At 61.9% G+C, this 13462-nt stretch overlaps 1 protein-coding gene across 2 annotated transcripts in view; it reads left to right on the forward strand.

Annotated features, from left to right (window-relative positions):
- PXDN (peroxidasin) overlaps nt 1-13462 on the forward strand; it is a 72317-nt gene that overhangs the window by 41988 nt on the left and 16867 nt on the right. For both annotated transcript variants that reach the window (XM_077844305.1, XM_077844306.1), the window contains 8 exons: nt 88-205; nt 2590-2759; nt 4794-5066; nt 6466-6582; nt 7496-7654; nt 8549-8661; nt 9557-9713; nt 13193-13301. In XM_077844305.1, coding sequence (XP_077700431.1) covers nt 88-205; nt 2590-2759; nt 4794-5066; nt 6466-6582; nt 7496-7654; nt 8549-8661; nt 9557-9713; nt 13193-13301 — 1216 coding nt within the window. The remainder of the gene's footprint in view (nt 1-87; nt 206-2589; nt 2760-4793; nt 5067-6465; nt 6583-7495; nt 7655-8548; nt 8662-9556; nt 9714-13192; nt 13302-13462) is intronic.

Below are 13462 nucleotides of genomic sequence, written 5' to 3' on the forward strand. Positions count from 1 at the left end.
TCTTGAACGGGAGGGGTTTGGTTTGGGTGCCTCTGTGCTTTGCCGGGTCGGTTTAAGACTCAGGTCTGCGTTTCCTCCTCGGCGCAGAAAGGCCTCGCATCACGTCAGAGCCCCAGGACGCGGACGTCACCTCGGGGAACACCGTGTTCTTCACGTGCAGAGCGGAAGGCAACCCCAAGCCCGAGATCATCTGGCTGCGAAACAAGTAAGTGGTCACGGGGCGGGCTGCCACGGATGCTCGCCGTCCACCCGGGTGCCCGCTGGCTCCACCATGCACACACTCCCGACACCTGCGGACCCCTGACGCCTGTGACCCCTCGACACCTGTGACTCTCCTGACACCTGTGGACCCGTCTGACATCTAAGAACCCCCCGACACCTGTGCACCTCCCCAACACCTGTACACAACTCCCTCACGTGCAGACCCCCCCAACACCTGCACACCTTGCCAATACCTGTACACCCCCCACACCTCTGGACACCCCGACACATGTACACCCCCCACACCTCCGGACCCCTGATACCTGTGCACCCCCCGACATTTGCAGACCCCTGATACCTGTGATCCCCTTGACACCTATGACTCTCCCGACACCTGTGGACCCTCCAACACCTGTACACCCCCCCCAACACTTGCAGGCACCCCTCCGACATCTGCAGACCCCTCCAACACCTGTGCACCCCCCTAACACCTGTGGACCCCTCTGACACCAAGGACCCTCCGACACCTGTGCACCCCCCCTGACACCTGCGGACACCCCTCCAACACTTACGGACCCCCCAACACCTGTGGCCCCCCCCACCTGCAGACCCCTCTGACCCCTTCAGATCCCCCCACACCCGTGAACCCCCTCCACAGTTCTTTCTCTGCTGTGGAGGGAGAGGTCCAAGGGAGAGCATGTTCTGCATCTTCTGGACCCTAAGGGGTGCGTGCTGCCCCCCCGCTGGGGGTGAGGACTGGGAGGGAGTCTGGGCTCCTCGCCCGCCTGCATCTGTTGCGGGAACCAGGCGGGGCTGGTCACTGGGGCTCACCGCTGGGACGCTGGGAGCGGCCCCTGGGTGAGGAGGGTCCTCCCGGGGAACAGCGTCCAGGGACGCCTGTCGGGCAAACACGGCGTCCTTAGCTCCTGCGCGTCTCCTTTGCGCAGGGCTCTCCCCGCCCACCCACAAGCATTTTGGGTGTGGGGGGGTCAGAGGGGTGGGAGCAGGGTGCTCCGGAGTCAGTCCCCCCGAAGCCCCGTGTGGACGAGGACACTTGGAGGTGTATGGGGAGAACCAACTCCTTGGAAAGAAACGGCGTGAAAGCCCCTTGTCCTCGCTCCTGTGCACGTTCTCACGGGGACAGCATGGGCACCCGCCACTCTGCGGTCTCGGGCCTCCCCTCTGAGCTCAGGGCCGAGTTTGGTCATGATGACGGCAAGGAGGACAGGAGCCAGGAGCCCAGATGCCCCCCGAGCCCTCGTCCCTCCCAGCACGGGGCACCCAGCCCAGCAGCGTTCGCCCAGCAGGGTGCTTGGCATCGGGCGCCGTCTGGGCAGGAGGGAAGATGCGTTCCTGCCTCGGTTTGTCCCCATGACCCGGCTCAGCGCTGTGGGGTCGTGACACAAGCTGTCCCAGCCTTCAGATAATGCATTCCGGGTGACTCTGGGGTTATCCAGATTTAATACCCAGTGTTAACACGGGAGGAATAAGCATGTATTTAAAAGGCAGAAAAGCTTAGATTCGGCTGAGTCCTTCACATTTGCTTTCATAAATAAACACGTTAATACCGGGAATTAAAATGTCACGGCCAAACGTGGCGCAGTGAAAGCCCGAAAGCCCCGGGCCTCAGGTCTGGTGCCAGCTCTCCTTCCCCATCAGCTACCTCCTGGTTGGCCTCCCCTGAGGGTCAGCCTCACCTGCTGGGTCAGCTTCACCTGTTGGGTCGGCTTCACCTGCTGGGTTGGCCTCACCTGCTGGGTTGGCCTCACCTGCTGGGTTGGCCTCCCCTGAGGGTCAGCCTCACCTGCTGGGTCAGCTTCATCTGCTGGGTTGGCCTCACCTGCTGGGTCGGCCTCCCCTGAGAGTCAGCCTCACCTGTTGGGTCGGCCTCCCCTGAGAGTCAGCCTCACCTGTTGGGTCGGCCTCCCCTGAGGGTCAGCCTCACCTGCTGGGTCGACCTCCCCTGAGGGTCAGCCTCCCCTGAGGGTCAGCCTCCCCTGAGAGTTAGGTTAACCTGCTGGGTCGGCCTCCCCTGCAAGTCAGACTCCCCTCTAGATCTGCCTCCCCTCTGGGCCTGCCTCATTATTTTGAATGAACTTGCCAGAAACCAAGGAAAATGTCTCCTTTGAATTTTCCCCACTATGTTCCTTTATCCCCTTTGGGAAGAGAACTGCTTTAAAACTTAAAAATCTCACAGATTGCACATGTGAGTAATAAACGGACGAATTAGAGACGCAGCGGGTCAGCACCCTTCCTAGAGATGCTGAGCCGGCCGGAGCCCGGAGGCAGGACTGGTTCCTGGCAAGGCCGGGTGTGGGTGCCCTCCCACGGGGTCAGGCGTGTCCTCGTGCCTTACGACCCCGAGCCTCCTGACTTGTGCCTTTGTAGTAACGAGTTGAGCATGAAGACGGATTCCCGCCTCAACTTGCTGGACGACGGGACTTTGATGATCCAAAACACGCAGGAGACCGACCAGGGCATCTACCAGTGCATGGCCAAGAACGTGGCCGGGCAGGTGAAAACACAGGAAGTCACCCTCAGGTACTTTGGGTCTCCAGGTACGTGCAGAGGACGGCGCGCGAGGGCTCCTCCAGAACCGCCGTCCCCCTGCGCCTGGCCGGGTAGGGACGCGGGAGGGACGCCGGGGGGATGCACGTGTGCCAGGCCGCCACGCGCCCTCGGCCCGCGCTCTGCAGGTGTGGCCCTAGGTGACCCTTGACCTTTGCTCTGCCGTGTGAAAACCCTCAGACTGACTTTTCCTTAGAGGGGGCCCGTTTGCGTTCGCTGCCGCCAGCGGTCGCCTTAGATTTATTTGCAAGTTGATCCAGCCCGTTCCAAGCTTTGCAATAATTACCGTCCACCGGCCAGGGGAAGTCCCCGGGCACCTTGCACGCGTTCTTAGGTTTCCGGAGCCCAAGTCACCCGTGTCTGCACAGCAGGCCGAGGTCGGCTGCTTCCGCGGGTGGGACACCGACTTGGGGCCGCAGCGTCTTTCCCGCTCCCGAATCGCCCTCTCCCTGCGCGTCTGCCCCTCCACCAGCACCGCTTCCTTAGCGCCACGCAGGGCCAAGCAAGCCTGAGGGCTTGGGTCTCCCCCCCCGCGGCTTTAGCTGTGTCACTGGGGGCGGCTCGGGGCGGCCCACCCGGCCTGCGTGTGACGGTCGTGCAGGCCGGCCTTGCCTCTGCGTGTGTGCCTGAAGCGCTTGGCGCATGGCGGCGGCGGGAGCACGTGGCCGCCCCGTGCGTTTGACTTTGGGGCTCGCGTCCGCGCGGTGGCCTCATCTGCAGCCTGTGCTCCTCCGGAATTGCTAACGTTAGGGTCGTTTCTGCGTTTCCGTCACCTGCTGCTCCTTAGGCACGTGGGGATGGAGCGTGAACGTTGACCCACGTGACCGACGCGCAAGTGTGTCTTCCTGCTTCTGTCCCCACCCACCGGCTTCCTCCTGCATCCCCGCGCCCCAGTGACCGCCAGCGTCCCCGGGCACCTGCCTGCCTGACCGCTCCTCGTGTCGGCTTCTCTCTCTCTTCCCCTTCCAGAGTTGGACACGTCACCCATCCGGTGGTCCCGGCTCTTTAGCAGGAACACCTGAGGCTGTCCCCACGTCCTTTGCTATTATAGGTCCATGTCCCTTCCTCTGGACCTCTCGGGCCTGATACCGTTTGGAATTCCGAAACTTGGGGAATTCCAGCGGGGTCCCTGGGTGCGGAACCTGTTTCGCTGGCCCGTGCCGTGCGGGGTCCCGGGTTCCACCCTGTGGTGGGCGCCTGCCGCGATCCGCGTGGACGTTGGCAGGACGTGACATACGCACACACCATAAACACCCCGTGCCGGATACGCCCAGGTTTACAAATAAGTTATGAAAAAGGGTTTTATTTTTGGAGCATTTTTGGATTCTGGAATCGGGGAGAAGCGTGTTCTGGCCTGAATAAAAACATCACAGGAACGCAAAAAAAAAAAAACAAGCAAAACCCCACCCTATGTGGCTCCGTTCATTGCTCCCCGGGCTCGTACAGTCCTGGGAGTGCCGTCGGGCCCGGGGGTGCGTGCCCGTGTGCCATGAGCGTCCCGTAGCCGTGCACTTGGTGCCACCGGCCCATGAGTTCTGTTGTGCACAGAATCTCTCACAAAACACACTGCTCCGGGCGTGGATTTCTCTTCTGGATTCAGATAGCGCAGCTTAAATTTGCATTTTTGTTTTCGTGGGGCAGATGGGTCATTTTCCTAGGTTCTAAATACAGTTTAAACACAGTGACTTCTGCAAGTAAGGACCTCTAGTGAGGTTTGGCTGGACTGACCGAGGTCCTTAGGATAAAGAAGGCGGGGCCGCCTCTGGGGGCTCAGTCCACGCTGCAAGAGGACGTGGCCTGGCCGCCTTTCAGGCGCTGACCGTCCGGACCCAGGCACGCGCATCCTCACTGCCCGCACATTGTTTTTTTAAACGAGAAAGACGACGGAGAGAGCGTGCTGATTAAACTGTGTTTGCTTTACTCCTTTGAAGGGCGATAGATGGAAAGAAGATGGAAAAACCCAAGCAAAACGCGGCTGCTAACCTGGAGGAAATTAACCCAGAACTTGTGTTTCGTTGTGACAGCTCGACCCGCTTTTGTAATCCAGCCACAGAACACGGAGGTGCTGGTCGGGGAGAGTGTCACCCTGGAGTGCAGCGCCACGGGCCACCCTCCGCCGCGGATCACCTGGACCAAAGGGGACCGCACGCCCCTGCCCGAGGACCCTCGCGTGAGCATCACCCCCTCGGGCGGCCTTTTCATACAGAACGTCCTGCAGGACGACAGCGGCGAGTACACGTGCTTCGCCTCCAACAGCGTGGAGAGCATCCACGCCACGGCTCTGATCATCGTCCAGGGTGGGTCAGGGCGCCCCTCCCCGCCCACGTGCCGTCCCCGCCACCCCCGCCCCACGGCTTCATTTCCCTGCACCCTTCCCACGGCTGACGTCTCCCCTGCGTTGGGGGGGGAAGGTCTCTTCTGAGTGGATGGACTTGCGTCTCGGGGCCTGGCGTCCGCACCCTTAGCTGACCCTCGGGTGCATGAGGTCGGGGAGTCTGGCCTTCATCTCACAGCTCCCCGAGGACAGCTGTGGACGCAGGACGCTGAGAGAGCCTGTCGCTGTGAGGCCTCAGCCGTGAATCTCCGAATGTCCCAACCGCCCCATTAGTGGGTTTAGTAGTTTAGAAATTGCCAAGTGGGGCGTTTGCGTGGAGGCTCCACGACAATATAGGGCAAAACGCAGGGAAACCGGCACTTCCGTCCTTGTGCCTCCGCCGGCCCGGTCTGCCTGCAGGGACGCCGCCTCGTGAGCACTCTGCCCGGAGTCCCCCCTGCGGCCTTTCTCTGCACACGTGACACGCACTCCTGTCACCCAGTCAGTACATCTGTATGGGTGGACTCTGTGTGCACCTGGGCCGTGCGGCGTCAGCCGGCAGTTAACGGGCCCCTCCGGTCCCCTGCAGCTGTGCTTTGTGACTCTAAGCCACCTGCCTTGGGTTCCCCTCTCTGCCTGGGGCGGCTGGGGTGCCCTCTGTGCCCACTGTGCCCTCTGCACCCTCTGCACGCTCTACTTCTGTGCCCCCCGCACCCTCTGCACCCTCTGTGCCCTATACACCCTCTGCACCCTCTATGCCCTCTGCACCCTCTGCGCCCTCTGTGCCCTCTGCATGCTCTACAACCTTTGTGCCCCCTGCACCCTCTGCACTCTCTGTGCCCTCTGCACCCTCTATGCCCTCTGCATGTTCTGCGCCCTCTGTACGCTCTACAACCTCTGTGCCTCCTGCATCCACTGTGCCCTCTACACCCTCTGCACCTTCTATGCCCCCCGCACCCTCTGCACCCTCTATGCCCTCTGCACCCTCTGCGCCCTCTATGCCCTCTGTGCCCTCTACACCCTCTGCGCCCTCTATGCCCTCTGTGCCCTCTACACCCTCTGCACGCTCTGTGACCCCTCTGCCCTCTGTGCCCCCTGCGCCCTCTGTGCCCTCTGCACCCTCTGCATGCTCTGTGCCTCCTGTGCCCTTGTGCCGGGTGGCCCGCAGCTGCCTGGTTAGCAGAGACCCCGACAGGATGATGCTCTTGATGTTTTCATGCCCTTCCCTATCTTGTCCCCCTGCTCGCAGACCCTCCGCCTGCAGCGTGGCTGGTGGCCCGTCTTGGTGCCCTGGCCTCTACAGGGAGCACAGACAGGGACGCTGCCTTACCGCATTTCTACCCCAAACCGTCTCTGAGATGTTTCTGTGTTTCCTTGCGAAGCTCTCCCCCAGTTCACCGTGACCCCTGAGGACAGAGCGGTCATCGAGGGCCAGACGGTGGATTTCCAGTGTGAGGCCAAGGGCTACCCGCAGCCGGTCATCGCCTGGACCAAAGGAGGTGAGCGCTGGCCGTCGCCCGGGGGACGCGCTGCACACACGGGAGGCAGGTCCATCTGCCCTTCCCCTGCCCCGGCCCCGGGGACCCGGGTGTGGGGCCACGGCTACCGCGCTGCACAAGCACACTGTCCCGCCTTCTGCTGCGCTCTGCTCCAGAGTCCCTGTCATACCTCGAATCACTTAAGGAGCATCTTGATGAAATCTAATAGCAGGTAGCGTAGAACTTTCCGGAAACCGTCAAAGCATGGGTTTCTAGAAGCTCGCTGTTGCTTCGTTCTCTGGGGCTGTGATGCCGTCTCTCCATCCGAGGTTAGATGGCCGATCCCCCTGATTCCTTGGCGCCCCCCCCACTTCAGCTGCGGGACTGCTAGCCAATGACTTGATGACTACGCAGACGTGCCCCGGGCACCAGTGGCCTGGCTGGGAGGTGGGGGGGGTGTGGAGGTGGCCTCAGGGCTTGGTCCGGGGTTGACCTCGAGGACCTGCCGCGAAGCCCAGCCTTGCCCCGGAGGGCAGCTCCCTGCCTTCGTGCCGGAGGAGCAAGCACCTGAGGTCCCACCACCCTGTGCCCGGGCAGGAGGGGCTCGTCCAGGGGCAGGTGCCTGCACCTTCCCCGGGTGTTGCGGGTGTTAGGAACCTGTGGCCCCCGACCCCTCCCCAGTGAGTTGTCCTTGGGCCGACGCCCCCGAGCTCCCTGTACCCCCTCCCCACGTTTCATCTCTTCCCTGCTTCTGGGGAGTTCGTCGGAGGCGGGGGCGCCCTGTCCCGAGCCGGCCACACACCACTTGTGCTGGAATGTGGCTCGGTTGGCACCGGTCGGTCCTGTCGCTCTGCTCGCTCCAAGATCGTTCTGCTCCACTGGCTTTCCCGGGTGCCGCCCGCGCCCCATCGCACCGGTGCCCCGTGCCTTTCAGGGAGCCAGCTGTCCGTGGACAGGAGGCACCTCGTCCTCTCGTCGGGAACGCTCAGGATCTCCGGCGTCGCGCTGCACGACCAGGGCCAGTACGAGTGCCAGGCCGTCAACATCATCGGCTCCCAGAGGGCCGTGGCCCACCTGACCGTGCAGCCCAGGGGTACGTGCTTCCGGGCGTGTAGACCCGCTGCGGGGAAGGGCAGGCCCCCTGCCGCCGGCGCCACCTCCCTGCCCGTGACCAGCGCCGCTCTCCTCTGAACACCTGTCCCTAGCACCTGGGCCCCGGGTGCGCGTCCTGCATGGAATCCCTCCACCTCAGCCCGTGACCACGCTCGTGCTGAGCTCTGACAAGGCCGACTCGTCCGTGTTCCCCAGGGCCGACTGATTCCCTGTCAGGCGGGATGGCTCTGCGGTCCTCTCTGGGATGCTCGGTGCCGGGTGCCGGGTCTGGCGGCCGCTGGCCTGTGGACAGACCCTGACCATGTCCCAGAGATCCCATCTTGCCCGGCTGTCCTATGAGCCTTCACCCCCATCTTCCCTGTGTCATTTCTGGGAGCCCCCGACGGTCATCTCCACACGGGGCACCTGAGGCAGGGAGAGCTGAGGTTCGCAGGGCCTCCCCCGGTGCTTGGGGAGGGTCCTCCCCTGACGGCTGGGGCCTGGCTGGGTGTCCTGTTCCCTAGGCTGCTGCACTGGCTCTGGGTGCTCGGCCCGCCCTTCTTGCTCCCTGCTGGGCAGGGCTGGGGGTGCCTGTTGTGTGGGAATGTGGGGGGTCTCTGAAAGGCCAGGCCCCTCGACCCCCAGGTGAGACCAGCTTTTCTCCTAAGTGTGCATCTCCCGGCCTCACGCCAGCCTCTCCCCAGGGCCCGTCCCCTCTGCCCTCTTTCTCCGTGTTGACACAGCTGAAAGCAGCGGGGGGGACCTCGTGCTGGCCAGGAGTGCCCTGGGCCTGCCCTGGCTGAGGACGAGGGGCCATGCCCTTCTGAAGCTTTGTGGCTCAAGTGACGAGGATCCAGATCCTCCCCCCGGTCAGCTGGCCCTCCTTGCCTTACAGTCACGCCGGTGTTTGCCAGCATTCCCAGTGACATGACGGTGGACGTGGGCAGCAACGTGCAGCTGCCCTGCAGCTCCCAGGGCGAGCCCGAGCCCGCCATCACCTGGAACAAGGTACCGGGGCGCAGGCCGCGGCGCGGGGTGGGAGCAGCCCCCAGCTTGCCGCTCCCACGCAGGGTCCCCGTGGAGAAAACCACGCACTGTAGCCCCGATGCTGTGCGACCCTTAGTAGCAAAACGGGAAGGAAATGGACCGGAACGCTCTCCTTTTCTCGTTCCTCTCAGTGACAAAAGCAAAGCAAACCCTCCGGTTAGATCCATGGCCCCATCGTCAGTAGAGAAGGTTTTCTATGGTTATCGTAGTTCTCTGCGTTGCTCCTGTGAAGCCCAAGACTAAATTGCGTTGCAGTTTTTGGCCATTAGTATCTAGGGTGTCACCGGGGTGTGTGTCCGTGGAGGGCAGGGGGCCCACGGCAGGGGGCCCTCCCCAGAGACCTGCATCCTGGGGGCCGCTTACCCCCCACCCGCCAGCTCTCAGCTGCCCTATGCCGGGACCCTGCGTGGCCGCCCCGCTGGCCCCGTGGCTGTGCTCCTGCCCATCCTCAGCCGGGCACATCGCCTGCCCTCCGCCCCTGTGGCTCGGGTGTCCTGTGTCCCGGGAGACCTTGGCCAGGGCCCTGCTGCAATACCGGGTGCCCACGCTCTGTGCCTTCTCCTGCCATCATACAGGTCCCCCAGGGGGTTTCCTTTTCTGGGCCCCCACCGCTGGTCCTGCAGAATCCAAGGACCTCCCTCTCTGTCTTCATCTTTTTGGATCTTTTGCAAGAGTTGAAGACGAGTTTCAGTAAACTGGAGTGAATCCCCCCTTCTGCAGTTTTGCACAGATTCGAGCGGAGTGTCTGGGCCCCGCGCACCTGTGCGGTGCTCACGGTGGTCCCTTCGCCCCCAAGTAGAACAGCTCCTGCTTCCCGCCTAATTCCTGGCATCCTTTCTGTTCTGCTTCACTCCAGGATGGGGTTCAGGTGACGGAAAGTGGGAAATTTCACATTAGCCCCGAGGGGTTCCTGACGATCCATGACGTCGGGACCGCGGATGCAGGCCGTTACGAGTGCGTGGCGAGGAACACTATCGGCCAGGCGTCTGTCAGCATGGTGCTCAGCGTGAGCGGTGAGTTCGCGGGCCGGCGGGGACGCTCGCAGCGTGGGCTCAGGCAGCAGGGGAGCACGTGGCCCAGGGCACGTCCATACCCGCCGTCGGATTCTCGGAAGGCGGCGTGTCCCTGGTTGCAGGGGGCAGGGGGTCGCCAGGGCCCCGAGAGGGTTGCTGCCTGGCCGGCATCACGCCCTCGGGCAGCCGCCCCCTCTCGCTGCCGCCCTGAGACTGAAGGCTCCGTGGGCCCTCCTTGGTTGGGGATTCGGTGGTTGGCACGGCTGTCACCCAGACCCATTCAGATGGGACAGCGTGTGGTCGGGTCACCGTCTGGCGTGCCGAGCCGATGTGGCCATTGCTTTAAGAGCCGGTGCCGCTTTGCTGTGCTCGCTCTCGTTCTGGATGGGGCCATGTGTCTTCCCAGGACCAGTGTCCTCCATCGGGGGCCGTCCCCTGCCCTGGACCCGATTCAGCCGCTGCGTCTGCCCCTTGCCGGCCCCGTTCCCCCGTTCCGTCCACACACGGCCACCACCTTCCTCAAACTGCGGGTCCCATGATGTGTCCCAAATACCTCCTTGTGGGCCGTGGCTCCGGGGTGAAGCCCACAGTCTCAGATTTGACCCAGACTCACATCTCACACCCATCCCATCCCGTCCAGCTTCCCCTGTGCCATCCTGGGCGGCCCGGCCTGAGCGTCCACATCCTTCACTTGGGCCGTGTGTGTGGCTGCCTTTCCCACTCAAGCGCCCGCAGGTGGGACGGGGTCTGGTGGGCTTGTGTGCCCAGCACCCGCCGGTGCCTGAAGCCCGTGGGTGCTCACCAAATGGGAGCCATAGAGGAATAGCTGGGAGCCTGGTTTAGGGGGGTTTTAAAGGGAAAAATACCATTTTTTCATTGTATATGGTGTGTGAAATGGATGTAAAATTAGATTGATGAGTTCTGTGATATTAGTTTTTTCAGTTACAATTTTTGATACCAAAAAAATATTACTTTGATACAAATTACTTACATATGAGATTTAAAAATAATCTCCTACCCATGATCCTGCTTCCAAGAAATAACCACCATTGACGTTTGGGTGAATTTCCTGTATTTTTTGTAAAGATAGGTAGGTAGGTATATATTTTCAAATTATCTTTGTGATTATCATTTAGAGAAAAACAAATCCAAGTTGTTTGTAATAATGAAATATCAGTCACAAAAATGTGTAAAATCATCTGATTCATTTGTCTACCACTTGGCATAAAAATATTAGGTTGCACACCTTAGTAAATTTGGCTCCGTTGGAGACAAACCAAGTGGGAGTTTCTACATGAGGAAATGCTGTTGAGCAACGTGGTGCGCGGGCGGGTGAATGGTTCAGACGCTGGAGCGGCTCACCGGCAGCGGTGAGAGGGTCGGGTTTGCAGAGTGCGCAGGGGCGGCTGCACCGGGCTCTGTGCAGGGTGCCCAGTGTCGGGGTGCACCCGAGGGTCGCGTTAGGCAGCCCCTTCCCGCTCAGCGTGGAGATGCTGGTGGCGCAGGGACGAGGAGCAGCAAAGCCACCAGTAGGTTCCAGCCGGGAGCGTGGGGTTGGGGGGAGGCCCCCGGAGAGGACCACCCACCCCAGCAAATTCTGAGAAGCCGAGCCACGTGCAGCGGCCACTGCGGAGCCTGAGGTTGGATGCGTCGAAAACCAGGAGGCCCGGGGTGGCCCCGGGGAGGCCGGCCGGTCTGGGGCCTTGCTGGCCACGCTGTCCTCTGGTTCTTATTCCACGTACGTGGGAAGTCTGTGGGTGGTCTGCTTTGCTCAGCAGTGGCACCGGCCGTAGGGACAGGTGCGAGGAGGCAGCGAGCCCAGTGACTGGCCGCAGATCCCACGGGCCGCCGCTGTGGCTGCCAACCTGGCCGACAGAGCAGGGCAGACCCGGCAGGGAAGGGGTGTCGACTTCTGTGTCCACAGGTCAGGGCTGGTGGGTGACCATGGCACCGACGGGATCGCCCAGGGGCAGCCTTGGGCAGGTAGGCGGCTGGCAGCTGGGCCCCGGCGGCTCTGGCGGGACGAGGAAGTGGCCACACCCCCCTAAGTGGACCAAGGAAGAGTGGGTGTCGGGACGCCAGAGTGGGGACCAGTCAGGTCTGGGGACCTGTGGGTCAGACGAGGACAGAGAATGAGCCTGACCCTGCAAAGGATGGCTCGGAGGTGTGAGGAGTCGGCAGGAGGGACACCCCAGGCGGAGGAAGTATATGTATCCCAGGTGGGAGGAGGGATTTCCCAGGTGGGAGGAAGGATATCCCACACGGGAGGAAGGATATCCCAGGTGGGAGGCAGTGTATCCCAGTCTGGAAGAAGTGTATCCTGGCGGAGGGGGAGGCAGTGTATCCTGGGGGAGGGGGGAACGCAGTGTATCCCATGGGGAGGAAGCATATCCCCAGGCCAAGTGAGAAGCATTGCTCTAGGTCCTTTCAGTGGCGCCAAATTCCGTGGAAAGGCGGCGAGCCGAGGGAGGGCCGTGCAGCCGCTGGCCGAGTGCGTCCCTGGTGCCGTGGGCACCGGCCGCGGCCGATTGGCCAGGTGGGGGTATTTTGTTCGGAAGCTGTGGTATCCAGGGACAGGAAAGACGGGAGTAGGAAGTGAGGAACAGGGGCACCCGGGGGCACAGTGGTGGGGCGCCTGCCGTCAGCTCAGGTCACGCTCTCGGGGTCCTGGGATCGAGTCCCGCGTGGGGCTCCCTGCTCAGTGGGGAGCCTGCTTCTCCCTCTCCGCCCACTCGTGCTCTCTCTCAAATAAATAAATTAAAATCTTCTTTTTTAAGATTTTATTTATTTATTCATGAGAATACACAGAGAGGAGAGAGAGAGAGGCAGAGACACAGGCAGAGGGAGAAGCAGGCTCCATGCAGGGAGCCTGACGTGGGACTCGATCCCGATCCCGGGTCTCCAGGATCACGCCCTGAGCTGTAGGCGGCGCTAAACCACTGAGCCACTGGGGCTGCCCAATTAAAATCTTTTATTTTTTTATTTTTTATTTATTTATTTTTTAATTAAAATCTTTTAAAAGAAGAAAACCTGGCACAGCTTCAGAGGGTCGCAGGCTAAGCCGTGTGCACGTGTGCTCCCGCGTGTGTGGGTGGTGGTCCACCCGGGTGGTGACGGGGATCCATGTCAGGAATCCGTGTCGGGGAGGGTTTGGCCTTCGGCGGGAAGGACCGAGCTCGAGGGTCGCAGGCCACCGGCCGTGCTGCCCAGAGCACCTGCAGCCCCGCTCTGCCGGGACAACTGCCCTGTCCCTTTCAGTGTCCCCTTTCCCGTCGTCTTAGGGGCATCGCGTGATGTCAGGACTAAGGTCTGTGATGTGTGTCCTGCTGGGAACTGGCCCCTGGGGTGACTGCAGCTTCGCTGTGCGAGACAGGACGCGGGGACCGCGTGCCTCACGTGTAAACGACAGCACGTGCAGAGGCTACCACGGGAGGCACGCGGGGGCAGTTTTTTGTAACGAACGGCTTCCTGTTTTCCAGTTCCCGACGTCAGTCGAAACGGCGACCCGTTCGTGGCCACCTCAATTGTGGAAGCGATTGCGACCGTGGACAGAGCCATCAACTCGACCCGCACACACCTGTTTGACAGGTACAGCGGGGGCGGAGGCGCGTGCACACCTCCGCTCGCTCGGCCTCTGGGGGGGCGCAGAGCCGGGACCTGTTGCGTCTGAGGGAAAACCTTGTAGTTTGAGCATCGACGTAATCGGCGTCGGCATCAGGTGTCGTGGGGGTCAGATCCCAGAGCCGCGC

Source organism: Canis aureus, chromosome 12 (assembly GCF_053574225.1).
Source record: "Canis aureus isolate CA01 chromosome 12, VMU_Caureus_v.1.0, whole genome shotgun sequence".
NCBI classification, from domain to species: Eukaryota; Metazoa; Chordata; class Mammalia; order Carnivora; family Canidae; genus Canis; species Canis aureus.